The 27,346-nt window shown below is 36.7% G+C and overlaps 1 protein-coding gene and 1 long non-coding RNA gene across 3 annotated transcripts; one reads left to right on the top strand and one right to left on the bottom strand.

The window, feature by feature from the left end:
- Positions 1-1,195: 1,195 nt before the first annotated feature.
- Positions 1,196-12,905, bottom strand: LOC129373485 (beta-2 adrenergic receptor-like). 2 transcript variants are annotated; one of them, XM_055051443.1, is made up of 4 exons: positions 12,722-12,905; positions 8,583-8,730; positions 7,350-7,641; positions 1,196-5,994 (listed from the first exon to the last, which is right to left on the bottom strand). In XM_055051443.1, exons 2-4 carry the CDS (start codon positions 8,722-8,724, stop codon positions 4,971-4,973), a joined length of 1,458 nt encoding a protein of 485 aa, XP_054907418.1. In that variant the 5' UTR covers positions 8,725-8,730; positions 12,722-12,905; the 3' UTR covers positions 1,196-4,970. The 2 variants fall into 2 exon arrangements, with proteins under 2 accessions (XP_054907418.1, XP_054907419.1); XM_055051444.1 differs by having other exon boundaries at positions 8,583-8,727.
- Positions 12,906-20,249: 7,344 nt separating this feature from the next.
- Positions 20,250-22,621, top strand: LOC129373490 (uncharacterized). Its single transcript, XR_008607371.1, has 3 exons — positions 20,250-20,383; positions 21,494-21,550; positions 22,401-22,621. It is a non-coding gene; the product is annotated as an uncharacterized LOC129373490 (long non-coding RNA).
- Positions 22,622-27,346: the final 4,725 nt, after the last annotated feature.

Below are 27,346 nucleotides of genomic sequence, written 5' to 3'. Positions count from 1 at the left end.
TGAGCGTCTGCACCTGTCGACCCTCCTCATGGCTCACAAAACACTCACACACACGCACGACGAATCCTCTCTGAGGAAAACGTGCAAGCCGAGTCCTATTGAATAACGCGGGCCACTGGATGAGCACAGAAAGGCTCTGTCTCAGGAGCTTAGCTAAAAAGGTTAAAGGGGCATTGAAACGCGACTCGCATTTCCTAATTTCAGGTTTCCTGGATTTTATGGACATTTCTGGAATACCTTAATGGTGAACCAGTGAAATCTTTGTTGCACTTCTTGGTCAACAATGTATTAGACTGTTGCCAATTTCTTTTAAAATGTTTTTTACGATGCTGTTGTGTGCTGAGGTATAAAAAATGCACTGCAGTAGTACATACTGCAGGATAGAAATCTGACACAGGAAAAGATTTATTTAAAAAAATAAAAAAAGGGGATTATTTAAAACATTTTCAGTTTGCCCTACTGACACTTAGAGAAATCCTCTTGGATAAGCCAGGATTGTGAGCTTCTCTGACTCGCTGTTACTTATCAGAGTAGTTGGAGTTTTTTGTGCTAGTTGTCAGAATCTTGAAATGACCATTATTTTCTTGTACATGAGTTTCTTGAACTATAGTTGCTTTCTTGGACTAGTAAACAACTTTCAAGCACATATGTGAACTTCTTACAACTTTTTAAATAGAACCTCACTCCATAAATGCTCCAACTGTCTCTTAGAGACTGCTGTACACAACAGCAGCGGTAACTGTAACTTGCTTCACAAAAACTCCTCAAATCTTTTGCTTTTTTGTTTTTAGAAATCAAGCAGTGGGTATCTGAGATTAAATAAAAAAAGAAGAAAAAAACTGGATCTGACTGGCTCTGCTTCCCCTGCTTCTCCCACAGCACCACAAAACTGACTCGCAGAAATAAACACACACTCACCAAGTGAGGACAAGCAAAGGGACATATTTAAATGACACAGTTTCAAACTTTGTTCTTTTACTTACAAACATATACAACAGCTTATGAATAAATATTTACAACAGTGAGATGACATTCATTTAGATCTTAAGGAGGTAGAAAACAAAATGCTTTTCTCTGAAAAGCTTCTGAAACTGAGAGCACAAGCATCACTTAAAGTTGTTTCAATGTTTTGAGTTTTTGGCCTGGCATCCAACATTAAATATGAAAGGCTTTAGGATTAGACATTTTCAGAAAGTAAATCTGTAAAGTGTTTATTTTTGTCTTTGAAGAATACAGGAATAAATTTGAATTTCGGTAAGATGAGAGCTAGGGATATAAAACCAAAGGAAAAGTCTCTTTAAGACAGATGTTCAAACATATGTGCTTAATATTTACAGGTAAATGCATGTTTGGCTGTAATTAAAAAAAATTAGAAAACAAGATTTGCAAATATGAAAACTATTTACCTTACACAAGGAAGTCTTTCAAATGTAGAACACGCAACCAATTATACTTACACAATACAAAAAGTACAAGAAAACAAGTTTTTACATTCCGCTTCAACTGAGCATCTCAGATCATTTTATTCTGTGTAACCATTTAAACATGTGTAAACAGAGCACTGTGTTTGTAAAGTGAACGTTACAGGCAATCAATAGATCCAGTGACTATGTGATGACAGAAATGAATTCAGGGAAGCAAAAGAAACCATCTGATAGTCACAAGTTAAGGGCCTCAGATGTTTATCTCATACACAATTATCCCACCGTAAATGCCTCTGAGGTTTATCGGGAGGGAACTCAGAATAATGGGGCAGTTCTTCACAATCTTATTATAAGTGGAGCTCCCACAACCCCTCATCTTATCCACCCCCACATGGAGTAAGACTTTCTGCCTCACAGTGAGCAAAGTTCAGAGATTTTTCTGGACGTTTTGTCTGGATGTGGAAAAACCTTATTAGCAATGCAAATCAGGTGTTTTTCTTCTTTGTGGTCTACAACTAATATGTTATGAGATGAAGGTTAATCACTAACCATATTCCGTCCTCCACATTAATTATCATACCTGTAAAAAAGTGAAATATGAAATAATTAATCTGTTGTTGCAGTAGCAAATTCTCACTCTGAAACGTTTTAATTATATTATAAGACACAGAAGCCCATTTATTTTAGCCACCGTTCATTATCACTAAAGTTAGACAGATTTTTATTGGCCTTCATAAATCACTCTTCAAAAACAGCTGGCTCATATCTGCAGTCAGAGCAGTTTGAAAGAAGTAAAGCTGTAACAGATAAGACTGATTTTTTTTACATTCATAGCTTTGACACATAGGCTAACTTAAATGGATGGAGTTTTATTTTTGTGAAAAGATTTAAGAAAAAGTGATCTGACTCCAGTAGATTTTTAAGGGGTGCTGCTTATCCTGGAAAGGCTAAAAACCAAAGAATATTTGGATGACTCAGAACAAGACTGTTAAAACAAATCTGATAACATTTCAGCCTTTTACCCAAAAATGCAACAACTTCACTGGACAAATAAACTTTTCTTACTATATGATCAGGGCAACCAGGCCTTAGGCAGATACAGATATTTATCAAAAACATTTACTGATGCATCATTATGATAAATGTGATTATAATCAACCACAGAAAGCTCAACACATTGTGGTTAACACGGACAACAGTCTAAATCTTTACTTTCCCAATAACTAAAGCTGTTTGAACTATCTAAACATTCACGTCTGCTATGGAATATACAGATAAACTATAGCTCAACACATTCTTACGCTACCTTATATATGTGTAATTTAATCTGCAAAAACTGGCAACAAATGCCACATTTTTAAAGGAGAACATTTTTTACAGTTTTCAATAAACAACTTGGAATGAAGTAACCTGAATTCACTTGTGAAAATAATGAGGTACTTTCTCCATAGCTCTTAAAACTCTACATTGTCAGTAACATTGCTAAGCTAATAAAGTAATAAAGTTGAACATCACCAAAATGTGCCATTTTTGGATGTTATCCTACAATTGCTAACAGATGAACCAGTGTTACAATCATCTGTTGTTTTTTGCAACTGAACAATAGGCACATACCAGTACCTTCTTCAACATTCATGTAAAACTTTAAGATAGTCGAAACATGAAGATTGTGGAATACAGTAGCTGCCGGTGAAAACCAGTCTTTCATCTCCAACATGCAATGTACTATTTTCTAAATAAATGATTGAAAACTGTGTCACTTCCGATACTCAATCTTTTTTAAAACTTGTATGCTTAGTAAAATATTTTATTTTGTGCCTTGGAAAATTATCAAATACCCCTTCAAGTTTCTCATATTTGATCACATCACAACCATTTTTCTGCATTTATAGGTGACAAACCGACACAAAGCAATGCACAAAATGTATTGTCTACAAATGAAGGTGAAATAAAAGGCATTCAAAAGTCTTGAAAAATAAAATCTGCATCAAAACCTTCTAGATCAAAAGAGTTCAACTCCAGTCCTGAAGATGTTCTGCAGCTTTTAGATGTGTCCTTTCTCCACACATACATTTTATTTAGGGGAATCAGAATAAAGGTTGGGCAACAACAGGTCAGTGCCACACTTTACATTCTCAAATTTGTAAAAAGAAAATCTGTATCTTTTGTTGTGCTCAATTCATATTTCCTACTTTGTGTTGATCTGTACAATAAGGTTTGTTAAGTGATCAATTTCTGAAAATCTTCAATTGGTGTAAAGATTCCAGTCAGACATTATACAATAAAACACTAACTTGTGGATAAAATCTTAAATATCCCACAAAGTACTCCAAAGAGATGGATGCAAACCCAGCTGAGTACCATCATTATATCAAAGGAGGATAGAATTTCTAATAAAATTATATGTTCTTTTATTATATGGAAATTATCTTGTAAATTCAAGCCTTGTTTTTAAGTCTTCAATAATTTAAGCTTTTCTTTACAGATTGATTACTTTAAGACACCATTCAGATTGACTTAGGATCAAATGGACTGTTTTATATGAATCAAATGTTACAATGTTAATATTTTCCATTATTATAGGTATTTAGTTCCCACATTCACCTCCTTAAAAGAATCCAGAGAAATCGATGGCATGCCACAATTTTGTATCTTATCTATGAAAATATTCCCTATTTTTTGATTGGGTGAATGTATGAATGCTAAATTAATCTTAGATCACTGATTTTTGTATTTCAGTCTATTGAATGCAATTAATAAAACTGCAATAGAGAAGAAGAGCATGGATATCAAGTAAAACCACAGTAACACTGAGACAATATAATCTTATCCAGCCATGTTATGCACCAGAAAGTTCAATCAGTCCATCAAAGATAACCAAATTAGCTAATGTTATACAGAAATGTATTTTTAAAGGAGCAGTATTATGTATTTTCCAGGCATATAGTGCCATTTTATTGCATAATCAACCAACTATGTTACCTTCAGTTGTTACAAAAGTATCAAATGGGATTTCAAGAACATTTCATTTCCTGATTTAACTCCTTGTAATTGGGTCTCTGTCTCTTTAAAAACTCCTACTCTTTCTGAAACTTTGCCTTCAGGAAATCATCAAACAGTGCTCCTCCATTAGCCTTTTAGCAACATTTTTACCAGCGTTGCACTGAGAAGTAGCTTGCATAATAAGCTCAGCAAATGGACAGTTCCACCAGGTGTTTGCTAATTGGTGATGGCTAGTCTGGAGGAGCTCAGTAGGGCGCAGACTCTAATGAGAGGGATGCTCTGTGAGGCAGAAGCTAGAAAACTGTAACTCCGAGGAGGAGCTGCGACATCGAAGGTGTAGCTACATACAGTCAGGCGTTTTGAACAGTTGAATGATTGCAATTTGAGATTAAAAGATTTCTCAAACATGCTTTAAAGAATTGAGACAACATTACATGTATGTTTTTGATAAGGAATAAAATTAATATATTATGCAAAGCTCAAAGAAGTTCATTTTACATGATACCACCCCTTTTATTTAAGGTCTGATGTCATTGTTTTTGGTCAAGCAATAGAAGCAACATTTTCCTTACAAGTCCTACTGCGGGAGCTGTTTTCCTCCCAACTGGTCAAGGAACCAGGAGCTACATCTAGAACCTGCTCTGAGCATGACGCTGGTAGAGCCAGGGTCAGAGAGCTGTCTTGAATTGAGCTCTCCAGACTTCCTTTCCACACTGATGTTTCCTGAGTGTCCAGCCCCTTGACACGGTTCAAGTCTGAGTTCCCATTCTGCCTCCGTGGAGAATTGGGGTAGTTGTGTCTCTCATTACACCATCCACATGCCCCCTTCCAGCCGAAGATTCTTCCCCTCAAATGAAGGATCTCCTGGAAGGCGTGCCTGAAATCAGGACTGCGGCAGTAGATGAGGGGGTTGAAGGCAGAGTTGGAATAACCTAGCCAGTTAAGGAATCGAAATAGTTCCTTATAGTCATCGAGATCTACAAACGCTACGACAATGTTGACAATGAAAAATGGTAGCCAACACAATGTGAAAGTTCCCATGATGATTCCCAGAGTTTTCACGGCCTTGTGCTCTTTAAGACAGAACTTGAGACGCTTTGAAGCAGATTGCCTGCCTTCTTTTTCCATCCTCACTCTATTTTCTTCTCTCTTCTCCTCTTGCCTGTTGTCCGTATCCTCAGTTTGCTGCATGTTCAGTCTGTCCTCTCCATCCGCTCCTGTCCTGAGTTTATTCAGTGCAGGGCTGTCTTCTGGGTAAGTCAATGGTGCAGACTTATGTAGGTGGTAGAAGTGCCGTTGCCTTCCTCGGATCTTTTCCAGCTGCTTCTGAGCCTCTTGGAATACACGGGTGTAAAGAAAAATCATCACCACCAGCGGCAGATAGAAGGACACAATGGAGGAACAGACTGCATATGTCGCGCTGGTGTTGAATTCACAGCAGGTCTCACTGTATAAGCATTCCACAGCTGATTTTTTGTCTGACACCCAGACTTTGAGATAGATGGGCAGGAAGGAGATGAGCGAGGCCACTGCCCAAACTACAAACACCACCGTGAAAGCCCGAGCCCTGGTAAGCATCAAGAGACAAGAAAGTTTAAACATGAGAAAGATGATAAAAAGCATGCAGATCACTGACAGATGTTGTTGTTATAAATCAGGAAATAAAACATCTACCTGTAAATGTTGCCTTTTAGGAAACCACTTTGCAGAGTAGTTTTCTAAATGGCCTTTCTGAAAAAGGCCTTTTTATGAGACTTGGAATGAAAACAGTTTGAAGCATGAGTTGTTTGGAGACTAACCAGATTAGTTTGTGTTAGGGATTCTCAAATATGCATATGCAGTCTGAAATGTCAAAATAGGGTAAAGTTGGGGGCATGGGCCTGTTGATGGTATCAATGTAAAACAAGGTTATAAAATATTACTGTTTCAAAAGCTCTGAAATTTTCCATCATAAAATGTTCACTGTTTGAGTTATTTAATAGGGATGCGGGACAGTGATTAGCATTTTCTCTGTGTTGTGCATAAATAACTCTTTTCCACACGTACTTACTCAATGTGGCGTTACTCAACCTTATTTTTAGTCAAAGCTCAACTCATTCAGTCTGTCTGAGCTACAGAGTTAGTGTGCAATAGGTACTTCAAGCCTTTTTCCAAAGCAAGAACTGAAAAAGTTCAATGATCTCAATCTTTTGGAACTTAGCAAATTAAGATTCTTTTCATATTTAAACCAGTATCCACCTCTAAATCACTAAAGTTATCTATACAACACAAAGCAAAACCTGAGGTATGCTCATAGATTTTGCATGCTTGGTAAAACGTGGCATTCATTTGTAAACAGGTGGTTTTGTAAGACAGTTTTCAGTTTTGCGGTTTAATTTAAATAACCCACCAGCAGGTTGATTTTCACATGAGTTAACATTCAGAAAAAAAAAACAAATCCATGTTCTTTCAGAAGCATTAAAGAACTGCATGGTTTGGCGGAAGTACATAATGATGCAGAGTTAAAAGGGTTAATAATTACCTTGGCAGAGCTTAACCTATTAGCTAAGGAATGGAGAGCTAAGGTCAACTGCATACATTTGCAAAAAGTGCTTCAGGTCTTAAGGCAGTGGTGCCCAAAGTTGGTCCATGAGGGCCGAAATCCTACATGTTTTAATTCTCTCCCTGGTTTAATGTGCTTGGATCAAATGATGGCTGGTTAGAAGAACACTGACATGTTGAAAAGGTTGTTGGTACCACCAGGGAGAGACCGACTTTGGGCACCCCTGTCTTAAGGGATTTGTAGATTAACATTTTCCATCAACCTGCTCTTCTGGCCACACCCAAGAAACTTTGTCAATAGACTGAAAACAACTTACAGTATTTATCTGGATGGGATTTTAAACATTTCCCAGTACATTTATCATTTAAAAGCCGTCTTACCTAGTGAGCAGTGTCGGATAGCGGAGAGGCCTCGTAATAGCGAGGTAGCGGTCCAGAGAAATCACACACAGTGTTTCTATGCTGGCTGTCACACACAACACATCAGTTGCCGTCCAGAAGTCACACATGAAGTTTCCGAACATCCAGCTTTTCAGCAGAATGTTACAGGAGCTAAAAGGGACCACAATCACCCCCATGATGAGGTCAGCAACCGCCAGTGAGGCGATGAAGAGGTTGGTGATAGTTTGGAGCCTCTGGAAGCGCAGGATGGCTGTAATCACCATCACATTACCTGCACAGAAAGCAATGACTGTTGAACTAAAAGCATAAAATCAATCAGGTTTGATTCTCCAATAATCCAGCCAATGAAAGTACAGCTCCTCACAAAAGTATTCACACCACTTGAACTTTTTAAAAAATGTCTCTCTGGAAACACAATTAATTTTACTGGGATGTGAAAACAGTACGAATTGGTGCATGAGTATAAAGTGAAAGAAAGTTGATAACGATTCTGAACTTTTCTCAAACTTAATGCTGAATGGTGTAACATGCCTTTATTTTCAGCCCCATAAATAAAATCAACTGCAGTCAGTCACTTTCTGAGGTTACCTAAATATTAAAAGGAGTCCACCTGTGTGTAATGTAATCTGTACTGTAAACATCAGTGAACAGCATCATGAAGAACAATGCAGTCACCGGATAAAACAGAAAAAAATGTTTTATAAATCAGATTTTCGATTTACAGCTGAACAGTTATCCTAAACAGGCAGCTGGAGATGTAAAATAAAAGTTTAGATTTAGGATTACTGAAGTGTTAGAATGGCCTAGTCAAAGCCCAAATCTAAACCCATTCAAAAATCTTTGACAAGATTGGAAAATCTTTTGTTCACATATGCTCTCTATCCACACTGATTGAGGTTAAGCAAAGACAAATATTAAAAATGCCAGTCTCTGGATATTTATTGATAATGGAGACGTAATCCCAAAAACTGGCAGAAACTAGTGGTTCAACCACTCAGCCTAAGTGAAAAATAATACACACCACAGTATTTGTACTTAAAGTTGCTCAAGATTTGCTTCTATTTTCCTCTGCTTCTAATTCTTTGCTGTTGGTTTATCACCTAAAATCCGAATGAATGCCAGGAGATTTGTTTTTGTAACGCAAAATGTAGCAGAGTTCCACATGTGTGAAAATGTTTGCAAGACACTGTGACTGGCATTTTTCATACTTACCAAAAACTATTGCTAGGACAAGAATAGCCATGGCGACACCAAGCAGCACAAGTTCCACATCGTTATATTCTGGTGGTGAATTGGTGACATTGCTGAGTTGTGTCTGGTTCGTGGATGGAGGCACAAAAGTCACACCTCCCATGATCTACTATCAAGACAGACAATACAAAATATTTGGTGATAATGGTTAAAGCAATCTGAGAAGCAACAAGAACAGCAGGTGGCTAAAATAGGAACCAGTAAAATATATTTAGCACCTTCCCATAATAAACTCTACCCTTGAATCAAGTCTAGAAAGTACTGAGTTCCAGCCAGGACCATTCTCTGGGTTATTACATTACAATAAGTTAAAAAACAATAAGTTTTTTTTTTCTTTTAAGCTTTATAGTACTTTTAACAAATAAAGGACCATAAGTGGAATAATCTAAAAGGGATTTTTTGTTAGTATGATTTGGTTTTTTAAGATGCATTAAAGAATTGTTGTTTTCGTTACGATTAATTTTCTCTAACAATGTGTTTTTGTCTTTGAATTTATTGTGTAATTATTTATACTTTGAATATATTGTTGCTCCTAAATTGATAATATATATCACTTTAATCTGTATAATTTCTGAATTTTCAATAAAAAGAAGAATTTCTGTCACCATGTGGGACAGACAATAAATAATTTTTTTTTCAATACTGTTGTAGTTTACAACTCAAATTCTTAAGGTCGATCAACCTACTAATGTTTTCACTTTGCAGTGGAGTGACATATTTACAGAAGTAATGTCAGTATATAGGAAATGATATGCAGTGTGAAAGGAGGAAGGGTGTCTCCTTTAACGATTGATCTAAATGCAAAACTCCCCATCAGACTTCTGCTCATCTCTCCTTAACTGAATGTGTTATACTTTTATAAAATTATACTATTATATGAAGCTAATATAATAGTATGAAGATAATTATTTCTTTTCAATTACATTTAAAATAGGCTTTGTTTAATGTAAATGCTTTTACATCAGTGGAAAGAGGGTCTGTTTCTATCTCATGAGCTGGAGTATGTGGTCATTCACAGAGGAAGCCAAATATTTCTTGGTGTTATCATGAGTTCATCAGATTCAGCTTTTTGCATCTCTTTGCTTTTTATCTCAGTCAGATAACATTAATCCACTGGCAGCATGTGATACTTCTATAATATTTAGTCAATTCTTCACTTTGTCTCGTCCTATATTGAAGTGGTTATTATTAAGTCAAAGAAATCTGTGCAAAATGCAGAAAAGGATGTTGAAGACACAGATGTCTCTGTTCAAACCATCATGTCATCAGAAGTCTGGAACATTTTTCCAAACATGTTCCAAGTATCAAAGTGTACACTTTGTACACTTTGCTTTTCGCACTCTGAGCTAATCAGCCCACTTAAATATACAACAAGCAAACAGATTGAAGCTGGGAACAAGCTGGGCCTGCGACAGCCTGCAAGTAAAGTAAAACATGCATTATGCAACGCAGGTACAGGTCGATCAAGACCAAGGAGCCGAAAGAAATGGTAGTAAAACAAAACCATTATTGCTGCAGTCTTGCTTGACGCAAGCAGAATGCTGAAAGCAGGCATGTAAGAAAATTAAAACCAGGTGACGTTTTTTGCATCAGGCCATGATTTGATTGATTTCATAAGCATTTATTTATTACATGTCATGCATGAACAAAACACTTTTATTTACACAGGGCTGACTGGCTGAGCAGAATGGCTCTTTTACTGAGGTGGCCTAATTGACAGCAGACGCATGCTGTTCCTTGTTTGCTATTCTGACCGTCCATGTCAAACATGGGGGATGGTTGGTACTGTTAGGTCAGCACAGGTTCAGGATATGGAGGTCTTTGTAGGAAAGACTTCAATCTTCTCAGATGATTCTAACTGTAAACTTAAAGAGGAGTGTTGGAATGCTTTTAGGAAAGTTCTGTGAAGTTATTATTAGTGGTTGTTTTAAAACTGTGGTAGACAGATGTCATATCACAGTAATCTAACAAATACTCAAACTGAGTAATTAAAACTACTCAAATGGAAAACATTCAAATTGACATTATATATTATATTACCAGAAATTAAAGGGCTACATTTTCTCAAATCACAATTGAACCTTAAAAGTTCTGACTGTATCTGCATTGTTTGACACAATAGTATGATAAACCTTTGGATTTTGTAATATTTTTTCTGTGCATTTCCAGGTCAACGTCTAGATTCTTTGTACAGATTGTTTATCCTGAAGCTTAATTATTTGAAATTAAACTCACCTGCTTAGTGACTTTGTGTGATATATTTGTCTTTGCTGAAAATCTATGCCTATTCCCTCATTTTCACTTGAGACCTAAAGTTATAATATAGCTATCAAAACTGGTCTTAATGTTTCTTATTACAGCACAAGAGCAAAAACAGGCAGAGACTAAGAGTTTGCAGGTACCGCAGCAAAATAAAAAAAATTAAATCAGACCTCGTGGCTTAATGAATTTAATCACTTCAAGCTTTGCTCATTGAACACTGTGGAGTTATATAAAGCAGAAATAACAGCACAGATTCTGTATTTAAATTAAGTGAATGAAGATTTTGTCAGATGTGTTGATCCAGAGAGAGAACTGAAGGATCCACAATGCCAATACCTTGAGGACTGACTTTACACACTAATGAAATAAATCAAATCAACTGAAATGAAGTGGCCAACTGGCTATTAGGTCTTTACTGCTGTGATTTTTATTTTTTTTTCACTGCAGGTAAAGAACATTTTACAAATAAAAACTTCACAAATCCTCAGTTTAAAATAATCAAAACTATTCCTTTAGAGTGGCACAACTGATTTAATATCCACATGTACAGGATGTCTGTAAATGCTGTAAGGTTAACAGGATTTTCCGCTTAAAATGTCAACTGGCTTAATTCCAGCATAATCTAAACACTTGGAGAGCAATTTGATGGCATCTATAAGGAGCAGCATTGATTCGCATATGTTTACTCAGTTCCACAGCAAGCCAGCGAGCAAAGGCGCTGAATATTTAGGACACATTGAAAGTGCCAAGGCAGACCATGACAGGTTTGTTGTTGTATGAAAATCAGAGCAATTGCTCTCCTATGTAAGCAATGCTGTCAACATGGTTCAAAAGGATCTCAGATTTTTTTTTGTTTTGTTTTTTCTTTTGGATTTTTAGAGGATATGCCATTGTAGAAAGAAAAAGTCCACATCCTTGTGCATATTACATGTCAGAAATATGATGGATCATCAAGAAACTCATTTTAAAAATCAATCTTTCATTACCTGTGCTCACCTGGCCCTTTCAGACATAATGAATGAGTAGAGGAGAGACTGGCCATGAGAGATGATGATGTGGTGCTCACTATTTCAGGCATTATTTTAATATACCAAGCATTTTATCATGATTTATAAATATCTGCTATGGCCTCTGTTTACCAGCTCCTCCTTTTACCCTTTCAACTTATGACTCTTGAACTGTTTGCTGCCCTGTGCTGCTGATCAATAACTTTCCTGACAAACTGCTGAAAAAATACAGCTTGCAACACGAACTCTGATCATCTCCATGCTAGAGATCACTAAAAAGAGACCCATGGTCAACCCTAAGTGATTAATTGATCTGTAAATATCAAAATATTTCAGGAAAAGCTCAGATGAATTACCCACACCCCAAATACAAAAAACAGACTCACAGTCACACATTTAAACAACATTCATAAGCGCCTAAACATGTCACCAGAACAAACTGTTAAGTACAAGACTGAAAATGTTTTGCTGTCCAAATAATACAAACCATGCATGATAATTTTGACTGGTTCGAAAAATTATTTTCTGATATGCTATTTTGTTCCATCTGGCAACTGTGAGAACATAAGAAACAGATTCTGAATGGTTTACTTAATGTGATATAATATCCTTCAGAAAGAAGTGGATTATCTTATTTCTAATTTCTAATTTGAAGCCAAATCCTTAAAATAAACAATATGGCATCAACTGAAATAATAACATTTTCCTAAAACATTTAATTAGCAATCAGAGTAGATGTCAGTTTTTTAATTCACATGTAAATGCACCCAGGGGAACACAGAGTGAGTGTAGATCATGTATGTAAAGTGACTTGCAGTGCTGTTTTCTTACCTCCAGGCTTTGCTCTCTTCAGTCCAGTAATTTCATTCTTGCAGTTCTTTTAAATCCACAACATATTCGAACTGTGCTTCTCAGAAGGCTCCACCTTTGGATAAGGTACTGAAACTGTTACACAAGCACTTTGTCTTGCTTCTTCCTCTTTGTTCTCACTCATGTGTGTGCTCAGTCTTTTCAGCCTTCAACCACACTTTGAAGCAGCTGAGCCTGTTGCCCTTATTTAAAGCAAGCAGTCATGACATCACAGCAGGACAGTAGCCTATCAGACAACAAGGAACAGCTTTTAGTGTATAAGGCATGCCTGAGGTGTTCTCTTGACATCTGAAAAGCAGACAGTACATTTAAGGTTTTAGGAGTCCATACTTTGATTTTCATTATGTAGGGTAACTTCCGTTTTTCAGATCCAGATCTTTGTAGAAGCAGTGAAGCAAAACCACAAACCTCCACCTTTGGCTGCTGGAATGTTGAGCAATTTTAAACATTCAGTTAAACATGCTCACTCACATTGCTTTGTAGTCTGATATTTGGCTTCAAGCTTGTGTAAAAATAGGTTGCTTGAATGTGATAGGCTGTTTTCTGTGTTTTTCTTGTATAACACGTTAGTTTAGTCCTGGCTTAAACAGGCAGCAAAATATCAAAATTTCACCTCCACCTACTTTATGTCATGATTTTTTAAAATAAGTTGACCATCAAACTGAAACCAAAACATGACTATTGGGTTGATTGGTTACTTTGAATTAGCCTCAGGCTGTTTGTCCTCAAATGGACTGGAAAAATCTTTATAGTGTACCTGGCCTTGAATCCTTGACGGTCAGTTTAAGGGGAAGTCATACTTTGCAGACACTTAAATCAAGACATAATTTGATTGTTTTGATTGTTGGCACATCCATGAGTCTGTCCAGGACTAGGAAACAAGGCTAGGAAAAGATTCCTAGCCTTGTTTATTCCCAGTAAGACATTCCAGCTCTTCAATGGACTCATGTGTTTCCAGCTAGCTGGGAGGTAGATCTCATAGTACTGTTTGTACTTTGTTTTCCTAATGGTACAAAACACCTCAAGGTATAATTTATAACTCAGCTTACTAGAGGCCTAAGTCCTTTCATTATTTAATTGCACCCAAAATGAGCCATTTAATGAGTTGTTGTGAATATGTCTACTGTTTGGTTCGCTCCACTTCTGACCGAGGAGCGGATGGATTGTCATGCAGCTGTGGGATTGTGTTTTTGGTAGCCATCACTTAAGCATTGTGCAATGTCTTAGTTTCTGCTTTGAGTGGCATGAATACTCACATTCATTGCATGACAGTGGTGGTTGCATGCATTGCCTTCCCTAAGGTATCATCACATATCCCTGGGTCAAATGTTACAACGAAACCATGGGAAAAACATCAAGCAGTCTTAAGGAAAACTAAATCCTTGGCATGACTGACACTTCCAACAGGGCAATGATGAAAAAAGCCACTGCCAAAATGATTTTCAGAAATGGTAAGAGAAGAACATATTCGTTTCCTGAAGTGGGCTACAACGAGCGCAAAACATAATCCCATCTGAAATGTTTGGAAGGAACGGAGACAAGACAGAAACATAAACACAGTGTTAAAAGATGATTCTGTCGAAATCCCAGAGGAAGCAAGGAAGTTTGTTGATACAGACTTCTGATTATGGAGAAAAATGTCAATGGTTTTAGAAAGGGAATTTTTAGTAAAAAATATGTCACAAAAACCCCTTAATAGGAGTATTAAATGAAATGACTTATCTCACCAAATTCTAACCTGCTAAATTGCCTGAAAATCCTCTCTACTGTTTCTACAATTAGTTGCCGAAATTCTCCAATCAGTAAAGATTTTCCGCTGGTAAAGAAATATACTCTTTTAAGAGTATTACTATTATTATTATTCTCTTTCTATCTGTGGATGATGATTTGACCTGAAGGTTCGCACAGCTTTATTCTAGAAATATCTTGTGTGCATCATGGCCTGGATATTGTTTTCTCCTTATATGTTTTAACAAACCTGTGAGAGATTTTCTGGACATCTGCATTTATTTAGAGGTCAAATTAATCACCAGAGGATTTTATTTGTTCTGAATGTAACTTGCTGCATCACATTTTATTTGTCATTGCAGGTTAAAGGATATACGTCAGCCACATATGGAAGATCTTCCATTTAAAACCACAAGTTATTTTCCTTTCTCTTCTGAACTTTGTTTTGATCCACTACAATAAAATACATCGACGTTTATGCTTAAAATCTTCACAAAATATGGAAAACTTGTAGTTGTGTAATTGAATTTGCTGGACACTAAAGTTACATTTTTTTTTATAAATCCCCTAATATAATTGCTCTATAGTGTTGTGAGGCACAGAGTCTGAGAACCTTCAGAAGAAGCTCGACTCACAAGTCACAACACAAACTAGCCAAAATCTCCAGGTTGAGCCATCTGACTGTCTCTTCTGTGAACATTGTGTTCCTGCAGTCTTATCATGAGCATAACCTCAATAATAACCTCCCACACAGACCACATGGGTGGAGATGCTGATGTGAAATAAGCAGGATGCCAGCAATAGAGCCGCAAAGAAGCAACCCAACACAATCCACACACTCATTAACGCACCCAACCCGTTTTATGGCTTTTACCGAAATATATTTTATTTTACAAGCATGGAGCGATGTTTGTTGATGAAAAGAAGCCATATTTTGTCTAGACAAGACCAGGCTTCTGTCAGATGATTTGTGTATTGACAGTGCTGTCATGCTTTGAATTGCTTAAGGGAGAAAGGAAGCACTCAAGCTTTGCAGAAAGAGCTCCACACAAACTCCTTTTATTTTTCTGTCTTTCACCATCCTTTAATCACCCATTTCCTCCTGATGAAGTCTTTTTGGCCATATTTGCCAAGCAGCAAAGATACCTAATCAGTGACATGTTTAACCATTTGAAGTCAAAGGTTCATTGTTAGAGCCTTGGTCTGTTATCTTGATCTGCCAGCTGATCTGTAGTTTGCATTGTCTGGGCGGGGGAGTGAACACCAATGCTGCTGCCAACCACATAAGAAACCCTCAAAAGCTTTATCTTAAGGTTTTCTTCCCCCTTTTATCACCTCCAGAGGAAACCACAAAGAACTTAGTACCACCACAGGTAGCCATGTGTCTATTGTCGTGTTTGTCTTGTTCACACGACAATATGTTCTTAAAAAAGAACAGATAAATAAGTAAATGGGTCATTACGTATGGTTATATCCTCTTGACCAACACATTCCTCTCAGTGCCTCTTCCTGTCCGTGACTTTTCCCTTCCTCTATCCCTCCTTATGCTTCACTCCACCCTCTGCACCTACACCTAATCTGGAAGCATCCTGTGCTAATAAAGTCCTGCTGAATTAAGGACTTTATCAGTCGAATGACTGATCGCGATGCACTTAAAATTAGCAAAACAATGTTTTATTCTATCACAAAAAACACGTTTTTGGGGATTTTATACTATCAACTCAAAGCTAGTGCTTAATAAGATATGAATATTTCTCTGAAAAGTGTGGTATACAAGTTCTGCTGCAGATTTCCAACCGACTTTATTTCTTGACTTTGACTAAGCCATTGTAAAACACAACTTAAACCATTCCGTTATTGTTCTGTCTGTAGAACTTAATGTCATTAAATTTACTCCAGAGATTCATCTTCAGCTGATAAAAAAATCCGAACATTAATTCTCAATGTCAGATTGGAAGCATCTGGAGTAAAATTATGCTGTCACGATGATCAAATACATTCTTATCCCCACCAGGGACTCAGGTGCAGTTTGTTTGTTCTTCTCAGAGAAGCCGGCTCTGTGAGATACATCCTGTACATGCGGCGAACACTGGGGCCGCTGAGACTGCACTAAACTGTTTCTTCCTGCTACATCCCATGCAGCTGCAAGTCTGTGTGCATCGTCTTTTTTTCCCATGTCAAGAGCTGACAGTGGCTGCAAAGCTTTTCCAGAGCCTTCTGACATTTTTATTCACTGCAGTGAACTCTTATATTTGCAGGTGCAGCAAAAGTAGCAGTTTGTATGCAGCTGTACACTTGTTACTGTGGTTGCATGTTGGATTAGTTTCACTTCTCAGTCCTGCAGTCACAGAAGGTGATTCTCCCCTTCAGGTTGCATAAATAGGCATAGCTGTATTTAGTTGTAGCAGATGCTGCTGCAAAAACACTAACTGTTATAGAAATTGTTCTAAAAGACGGTTGATTCATTTTTGTTGGAATGTTTATTGCGACAGGTGAAGTTATAATTATCTTTTTTTCCTGGAGCTTCAATGAGTTAAAATCCTTACAATGGATTTCAACTAAATCATTAAAGCCAGCATCACATAAGGTTTCTGTGTTTTTGCTTTGTTTTTTCTTCTTTTACTGTTGCCTGCGATCTAATGAGAAGTCCAGCAGATTTACTTTTGCAGGCAGATCATCATGTCTTTCATAAAAAATGTGTTTTAAAAAAAGCTGAATCATATCAACAATAAAACCTGGAAGCAGTAGAGTGCTGCTTGGCTGCTTTAGGACATAATAATGGGGCCATGAATTCTGCTGTCTTCCAGAACAACCTGAAGGAGAATAACCAGCCATCAGCTCGTGACCTTGAGATCAAGCACATTTGGATTTTGCAGTAAGGCAGTTATTCAAAGCAAGCAAGTCCTCCTCTTAATGACTGACAAAAATCATAAGGAAGGTTTTAGAGCTGGTGAGCCAAAGTCTGAATTAACATGTGATGAAACATGTAACAAAGCATGCATGCCTAAAAACTCACCATTGGTGCTGAATTCAAATGTCCATCATGTTGATATTAAATATTATTGATGGGTATATCAAACACTTTTTTTACTCATAGTTCACTGTATGTATTTATGAATTTTGAGATTTTTGGCATAGATATGAGAAGGTGCTTTCATTTCTCTGCTTTGTGTTTACTGTAAGGTAATGCCAAACAGATAATTGGTGGTAAGGCTGTGCCCTTATTTTCCTTTTCCTCAAACTGTGTCTAATGTCTTTTTCTCTTTTTCTCTCACTCTCACATTCTCTTATTCCCGGTCCTAAGTTTCTGTCTGCTTTTGCTCTCATCGGCATCAGAGCCTGCATTCTTTATCTGACATAACTCTTTTGCTGCATCATTCCACTTTAATCTGTCCGAATTTCTGTCAGTGAACAAAACTGAGTTAATTGCCATTCTTACAAATGCACCAACAGGAAACAATGGCATGTTGTTTGAATCGCTTGTGAATAACTATATACGTTCATTTATTCTATAATTCTTAACAATGGATACGATGCAGGCTTTTTCACCCAAAAGCACGATTCAACCGTGTTTTCATCAAATTGCTGCCACAGACAGTTGTTCTGCTGACAGATTCTTCCACATGACCAATTAAGCCTTGTTTTTGGACTGCAGGAGGAAACCAGAGTACCTGGGAGAGCCTTCACATTCACAGGAATAAAGACATGCAGAAAGTCCTAAGTGAAGCTCTCAGTGTGTTTTCTGTCTATTGGTCTCCTTCCCTCAGTATCTCATCTCCAGCCTTTCTCTCAATATTCAAAATTCCTCTGAATACAGTCCCTTGATCACTGTGTCACAAAATGTTCTTTCTTTCTTTTTTTTTTTTACAGATTACTGGTGTTTCTTGTGCTCGGATCCTACCTGCTCCTTCTTCTGTTCTCTTCATACCTTACTGTAGCTTTTTGTTCTCTGTTTATATTAAAATTAATCACATTTCTCCCATACTCTTTGATGCAGCTCTCACATCACAAAGTTATGTCACTGTACATCGCAGTACTCTCCACAGAAGAGCAAAGAACTCAACATCTCATTCGATACCTACATTTTTCGGTTTGTATCTTTCTCTGTGATGCACACAGACGCAAAGACGTCATCTACGATTCTTTCCTGCAAGTTCTCTGCTCACCAAAGACCTCAGAGAATTCCTGACTGTCCAAACACATCTGCTCCAGCTACTTTGGATAAGAACCAAAGCTGTTGAAGGCTGACTCTATACTAATGTTCAAACAATGTGAGGGAGGATTTAGTCTGCCAGGGGAGATGCTTAAGCCTACAAATCTGTGCAAACTTAAGAAATCACGATGGGTGGTTAGAAGTACAGCTTACAGCAACTCTGGGGTGCATTACTCGTATCCTGTGACTTTGCAGAACGTTGTTCCTTTGTAATCTTCACATCACTGCTGCAATAAAAAAAAAGACATACTGGTGTCTTGTGTGAAAGATTATCTTTCTCAAAAACTTGAGCATTTTAAAAGTTTTTGCCGTGAAAAAAAATGTATCTGTGATTTTGTGATCAACAAACAACTAAAAACATCTGAGATGAAACATGTAATAGTCTGTAACATAGTGAGGTTCAAATGTGGGGTAAATTGATTTTCTCTTTTTGCGCATGTACTGTACACAAAGTGTAGCTTGCCTTCTATTTAAAGAAATAAGATGGTTATGTTTGAATTTATCAGTCCTACTTTAATTTTCTACATCTATAAATCAGAAAAATTTTGGGTGTACACCTCCACCTCTAACCTCTGGATTTGTTTTAATCAACAATAAATCTATCTGTAAAGCAACAAAGCCCTGACACTAAGATCGCAAGTATGACCCTTTAATCATAGGAAATGAAGGCAGATCAGGTTATACACTTACACACACACACACACTCATGTGTAGACAATGGCTCTGACCTCACCTTCAACCTGTCCCATTTCCTGACTGACAAACATTCAAACACACAATGTGTATTAAAGACCTTTTGGCTTTTGCAAAGAGCAAAGTTTCTCGTCCAAACAGGCAACAACTCTGGGCTATAAATATAATCAGAATCACATTCGTTTTCAGACTTTTACATATGATTATCACAACATACATCATTGTACAATGTACAGCTGCAGACGTTATTTAAATCAAAAATGAAATTCATATTGTTGAATGTGTTGTCAATTTTTTTCTTATCACGACAGTTAAAATTATTTTGGACCCAAGATCCTTTTTTTGATTGATTCTTTTTAATTATGCTATTTAGTTACAAATTTCTTTGAGTCTTAGTTTGTACTTTTTTATATCTGCATAGTATTTTTATGCTTTAAATTTGCCCCTAACATGCAGTTTATAATTTTTATTTTCTACTTTTACATTTGTGCATATCACTTTTCTTGTACCCTTGAATTTTCACACTGTGGGACTGTAGATATTCTTTTCTATACACACATTCCACATTCAGTGTTGCTAAAGGTTTTTGATTTGTTTTCATAAGTGTTTGTACATGATTCTACTTTTAATTTTTCTATGCTAGCATTTTAAAAAAACAGATTTGTTTGACAACATTTATCGGATTGACACATCTTCAAAATTCAGGACAGTCCAACTGAGACGTCAGGAAGGATTGAGGAGAAAGAACTTTAGATTTACACAAGCAGAGAATGTCTCTTGGAGTCATTTATAAACAAATACAGATTCCAGGATCATCACTTTAAATAAATACAAGTTATTTGGATGAGTCACCACTTTGCCTCAAAGAAGTCCTGAACTGTTTCTGTTGGATGAAAGGAAGCTGGAAAAACCTGGGAACCTCCGAGGCTTAAAGCGTAACATGAACTGATAACAGCTAGAAAACCAGCGTCACCATCCAGGCTAAGGAAGTAAGTTTGAACTGAGAAAGTGTGAAATTCTGCTTTATAATTTACACCTTTAGATTTGGTAAACATTTGCAGCTACCTGCACAGATAAGCCAAATCTCTTTTAAAGAAAAGTTTATCTATTAGAAAAAGTTTGTGCTGGGAGTCTGTTTGAATTGTTCTTCCAATTCAAACATGACAATTTGGCGCTCATACTGCAGTGTTGTTTTGCCCCTAGTTTTACTGATTTGTTGCACAAATTGGGTATAATGGGGAAAACTTATAGCAACATCAAAATCCTTGTGGCCTAAATCATGCAGAATGGATTAAGCAATGTGACAACACAATTTCTGAATGACAGTGTATAACTAAGTTGAATTTGTGAACTATGCTCAGATTTGAGGTCTGCATAGAGACACCAACCAAATCAAATGGGTTCTGCTGCCTCTGCTGACAACAGTGGTCAAACATCCAGACACAATTATGCTAGAAGCTCAATAATGGATTTACAAAGTTCATCTGAGAGAACTTGAACTTGTTTAAGGACATTTAGCCAAACATTTGTGGACTGTTTGAACATATTTGAGCCTGAATGTTCAATTTTAACCCTATCACTTCATCCTGATCCATCTAAATTAATCTAATGTCACTAAAAACTATTCATCTCCAAGTATGACAACATACCTTAGCTTTTTTGTTACACTTAAATATTTCAGGCCATCAAATAATATTTGAAAATCAGGCAAAAACAAAATAGAATTTGTTGTTTTTTGAAACAATGACAGAAATAGTAACTCAAAAAACCTGTTTCTCTATTTTAACTATATATATTATAATTTTATCGCTGATTTTATCACACATTTGTAATGACTGACCATACATTTTTGCATCACTGCAGATACATTACAGTTTGCTATTTTTTGTTTAAGTATTTTCATTCAGCTACACTGGAGGTTTTTCTACCATGAACAAAATGTTTCTTAATCTAACCTTTGACTAGGCCATTCATTTAATTATTTTTCTGTTGCATTATTAAGTGCACTTCAATTTAAAATACTGGCTGGAGATTTTTCTTCAGGATTTTCTGGAAGGGAGGATAATATAAGGAACCATAATTTACTGTAATTTGTCCAGGCTCTAAAATGGCAAGGAAGCCCCAGAATACCAAACTACCACCACCATGTTTGACTGGTAAGATCTTTTTCTGAAATGTTACGTTAGTTTAAACCCCAAATATAATTGGACAAATATGACATTCAGGATGACAGCTTCACACAAGAACTGTAGTAGAACCCTAGATAAGCAACATTTTCAAGTCAAAGAGGGCTCTGCTTTAAATCTAAAAATCATCTTATGTTGTATAAAATTTCTTTGAAAAACATTCCTGAAGTCATTTCGGTAACAAATTCATAACAGTGAGGCCCACCTAGAGATAAGAGGCACATAGGGGAGTTTAAACATACAGTTTGACTCCTTATCTTAACCTGAGGGTAAGAAAAGGGTTTAAATCACTCCAGAACATTATAAAAACTCCCTGACAAGAACATAAACAGTATAAAACAGTAAATACCCATCATGTTACTGAAAACTTCAACTACAGGTTCAACAAAAGTTATGGAGCTCTGAGAGCTTGTTCTGTCTGCATGTGTTAGGAAACCTTTTGAAAATAGCACCACCCTTCCTGACCTGGTACAGGGGGCTCCAGGGTGGACGAGGTTCAGGCTTGCAGAGGTCAGCTCGAGAATATACAGCTGACATTCTGACCTCCCCGGAGTCCAAACGCACCTCGAAATGTTCAAACAGGGCCGTCCAGTTCACAGTGTTACTGCTGGTCAACCCTCATTATAACGTTGAAAACTTGACCTTCTCTAGTCAGAGGTCCCTCCTCTGTGGGATGATGCAGCGGAATATATCTCAGTTCATTTTAATTTATCTTATTTATATTGCCTCAGTTTATTCAATTAATTATGTAATTTTTGCTTTCTATTGGTTTTATGCTTTTTTTTAAACTTTTCTAATTTTGGTGTTTTTATCTTTACAGGATCAAAATGTAGCTGCTCACTACAAACTCTGTCTGTTTTGGCTAGACGTTGGTGATTTGCCCTCAATGTTGTCATCAGGGTTGTTTTCAAACAGTTTTAACCAGGAAACCTTTGAGCTGCACTGGAAGCTGTCTGTCCAGGAACACACGCCATCTCTTAGTGACTCAGGGTGGAATAAAGTCAATGAGGAAGCAATTTGGGAGCCATGAATTCCAGCTGCCAAAAGGTTTAAGAATATAATGATCAGACTGTAAAAATAAATTTTGCAGGGTACTCAAAATTTAATAATTTAAATTTCTAAATTTAAACTATTAAAATTTCAACTAAGCGCATTTTGTTCCTAATGTAAAGGCTAATAACAGGAAAATTCTTAAAATCTTGGATAACTGTTTGTTACCATAACTCTTTACAGTAACAAACCTAAATATCATGTTTTCTTAAGATGTATGTAAAATAATATATAAAAAATAAATAAATAATTCAGCAGTCAGCAGAAATAAATGCTAGAAATCATCAGTCTGTATGCAACAAATAATGTGTTTCAATTAAAGAACTAAACCACTGAAATAAGCAAATATAACAACAACATTTCCCATCACCCATTTTATCACGCATGCAGCAGTAAAACCAGCTGACCATCTCTGCTTGGGTTGCTTGGTGAGGGGCAGTGACTGGAGATTTGTGACATATTCTGGAAGTTCTTAAAATAACTAGTTCCCCAGACAGTCATGATGTGTTTGTTAGTGAATCCAAAATTCAGACAGGAGCTTAGAGTGCAGATTATGGTGAATATTCTTTAATTAAAAAACTGAAAATAAAAAAATCACAGGGAGTCAGAGCAGAACAAAAAGCAAACAGAGTGACAATGGGGAAGTAACCCAATACTTAACAGTATTTAAACCTTTCTCAGCAAGAGAAAGGTTTAAATACTATGAAGGTGAATGCTACTGGAACAAAAGATCTGGGCTGATTAGCTAGCAGGGTGCAGGTGTGAGATTGGAGGGGAACCAATAGGGAAACTGACTAGATCTAGGAAAGGAGCAAGTGAGGCACGGTAAGTGACTAGCAGCTGGAGAAGGGGAGTAAATGGTAGACTGACACAAGGCAGCAAGGGAAAACAAACAGGAGAACCAGGAAATAATCTATCTTTAACAGTCATAAAGAATAAAACTAAAGCAGGCTGAGAGTAAAACATGGCAAGGCTGATCAGATGAAAAATAATTGGACTAACAGAGGAAACAAATATGGATGAAGGGAAATACAAGGAAACAATAGAATCAAAGAGTCCAAATAATCCTGGATATGAGACAAAGACCAGCAAACATTATCTAACTGCCAGAAAACAGTGTCCTTTTCTAAGCGCCTCTTTTTTGTAGAAGCAGTTTAGATCCAAATGGAAAAAACGAGCTATTAAGTGTCTCATGTCAGATTGTCTTTCTCTGTGGATGATGACACACTCTTACCAGCATCAGCAAGCATTTTGCTTGCAAGTTATTTTGCTTTTTGACTTGGAAAACGGAACATGTCTCCTTCCTGAACATTATGTCGACTCGACATTCCCATGCTATTTAGACTTGCGTATAATTGCTTGAGCAGATGAACCTGGTGCCCACAGACATATGGAAATGATAGCCTGCGATAAACCAGGCATGTGGAGGTCCACAGTTCTCGATTTATTTTTATTTTTCCATGACGTCACACAGGAAAGTAGTGCATTTGAGGTATTATATTAAACTACATCCTCAGGTCTGTTTTTATGTAGTACACATTTAAAATAAAAGTAAATTGGGCTTTCTCCCATTTTATGTAAATTTCTGGTTTTAAAGTAATTGATATATTAGCAAAATTGTCTCCTTAATGTGGACTTATTCATATAATTAGATCTTGTGCCATAAAATGGAATTATGTTGAAAACCACCATATTTTTTATGTTTTAATCACAAATAAACCAGATGAGGAAAAAATATCATAATAATTAGTCTTTTCATTTGCAAGAAGATTTTGCAATTAACTTGAAATTACCTAAATTATCTAAGTGTTTTATAGTTGCTAAATTTGGATCATTGATACTCAGAAATATTGATGAAATTTACCTGAATGAAATGCCTGCAGATTGTTTAGTGAAACTGAATGGGCAACTTTGTTTTGTTTCTCAATAAATTGCACGTTAACAGCTTCCTTCCTGCTTTAATTAAAAGGTTAAATGTATTTATTTATGTTTTACTGATCTTTATTGCAATATTGAGATGGTTACAAAAACAATAATCAAAGGTCCTTGTGTTTGAGGGCACATTGCTGTTTTGTTTACAACCTGGTGCTGCGCCATGTTTCCTTTACTGTGTCCTTTCCAAGAGGATGTGGCTACTTTCTGTTCAGGCAAAACACCTTTTGTATTTGTAATATCTATTGTGTTAATATGAACATTTTTCAGCTGTCCTAACATATCAACATTTTTCACTTTCTGCCGGAAAAAGGGTTTAAGTGTTTCACAGTAGTTTTTTTTTATCTTTCTTCAAACAGTTTATTTTATCTTTCTCAAACCACAGTTTCATGTTTAAATGTAGAAACTGCTTGCTAGTATTGCTTATTTAATTTACCCCTTGTTTGGTTTGTCCGAAGCACAACATTGCTTAATCTTTTCCAAGACATAACCAAATTGCACCTGCAGAACATTTTGCTCTGCAAAAGAACAACCCTCCTGAAAACCGACTGAAGTTGGACGTCACCTGGGAGAAAAGTCACATCTACTACAAATATATAGTTATCAGAGTAACGATTTAACCTGGATTGGGTTAATCTCCAAATGGGAAGACAGACGGAGCTACATACAGCCCAAAGGTAGAAGAAAACCTCTTAGAGTCTGCAAAAGCCTTGAGATTGGAGTAAAAACGAATGCACACCACACTTTTCAGTTTTTGTCTTGTATTTTTTTAAACTGTTCATCTTTTCTCTTCCACCTACCTGCCTTGTGTTTGGCAGATATATCCACCAATGTTTGTGATTGTAAATGTAAAAAAACGTCAATAACTACATATAGAATATTTAAAATCCCTATCATTGCCCAATGTGGCTGGCAGACAGTTCCTCTAAACTGAGTTACTTGGGTTGCTGTTTTTAAAAAGAGGTAGAGAGACTTGACAATAGGCTATTAATCATAAATGAACTGACACTCTCTCTGTGTTACATTGTTTTTCTGACCCCAGACAGACTTTACGTTGCACGCTTCAGTCAGGACTCAAAGTTTTGACTCTGCACTTCTCTGTTTCTATCTGAGGCAAAATAGGCCACAGAGATAAGAGATGGATTCAGCCCTGCTGCAGCTGATGTTTGCAGAAAAAGCAGCTCAGATCTATGACGCACAACAGTGAGGGCAGAGTTCAAAACTCTGCTGTTTGATGCAGCTTCACTCTTCCAGCTTAAATTGGCAGATTTGTGTTTTTTCTCCTGTGGAGGAAGAATTTATACGTTTAATTTTGTTCTACAGAAGCATTGGCAGCAAGCGTTGGGAAGTGTCACTGGCTGGTTTGCCAATGTGTGCAGGAAGTATCCTGCACATTGTTTCTCAATTACAGGGAAGTGAGCCAGCATGGACTAGAAGTTGACTCTATAAACATGTTTTGTTGTTGGAGGCTTTTGCATGCAAAGGAAGAACAACCATGCTGAATGTCCATCCTATGAATTACAGATTTTTCCAAACATAAATTGAAAGAGCATATGAGTTTACGCTTGTCTGAAAAACATTTCAGCAGACTGCAGTTTTGAATTAAACACAAATCACCGTCAAACCTTTTTATGGAAAAATGAAAACAAGTTGAATTTACATTTTTCTAAACATTAACTGTACTACTGAGACAATGTGATGCCTCTTTGAATTGAAAGTTTTGGACTTCTGTTTTTTTTAGACGAATGCTGCCCTCTGTTGATGTTTCTATGTACTTGCAGATGGTGTCCTGTCACCTGGTCTGATTTGGATGAAATTTCCGACTGTTTCATTTTATACAACCATCTGTGACTTCATTTAAAAAACTAGATTGTGATGTCTGCAAATCCACCTTAGCAGTTTCAACTACTAAAGCTACAACCGGTTGATGCTGCACAACATGTAAAACAACCTGAATATAATTTTCTTTGTGAACATGTCCCATGATTGACAACATTTTGATGATTGACTAACAGGTTATGTTTCAAACTACAAACTTGATAAAGTCAAAACATATTTTATTTTCTGAGACTAAAACAGCAGATGGCTGATGGTGTCTATAATTTAAGTCCATTCTTCTCATTCTAACTACAGAGAATCATAACTACCCTATCGCTGCAGTTATGCAGCTATTGGCTCAGTCTACTGGATGAAAAACTCACCACTTTTCCACACTAATTTCTTCCTTCACTAATTTGTATTATTTTATATTATTTCATCAGTTAACTTTATATTTTCTCTGTTTTTCTTTTTCTCTCCTGGGCATTTGTTTAGCTGTGATATCTTCTTGGAAGAGCCATCAGCTAAAATGAACATAGAAAGTGCTCCTACATCAGTCCTACTGTTTTGTGTGTGTGTGTGTGTGTGTGTGTGTGTGTGTGTGTGTGTGTGTGTGTGTTGTGTGTGTGTGTGTGTGCGCGCGCGTGTGCATGTGTGTGCTCTGTCTTCTCAAAGCCTCAGTCGGTCAAGGCAGATGGCCGAGTTCTGCTGGACATTTCTTTCTGTAAAAGGGGAGTTTTTCCTCTCCACTGTTGCTTCTTGCATGCTCGGTATGAGGGATTGCTGTAAAGTCAACGACATAATGACAAACAACTAAATTTAAAATGTGTTTCGACTGTGTGAAGAAGTCAGAGTACCTGGAGATAATCCCACACTTGGATCGGGAGAAAATGCAAACTCCATGCAAAAAAAAAAAAAACAAAAAAAAAAAAAAAAACAACAACAAAAAAACAAAACAAAAAAACA

This window comes from Poeciliopsis prolifica, unplaced genomic scaffold (genome assembly GCF_027474105.1).
Source record: "Poeciliopsis prolifica strain line A6 unplaced genomic scaffold, Auburn_PproV2 SCAFFOLD033, whole genome shotgun sequence".
Classification (NCBI taxonomy): domain Eukaryota; kingdom Metazoa; phylum Chordata; class Actinopteri; order Cyprinodontiformes; family Poeciliidae; genus Poeciliopsis; species Poeciliopsis prolifica.
This window is presented reverse-complemented; position numbering and strand designations above follow the sequence as displayed.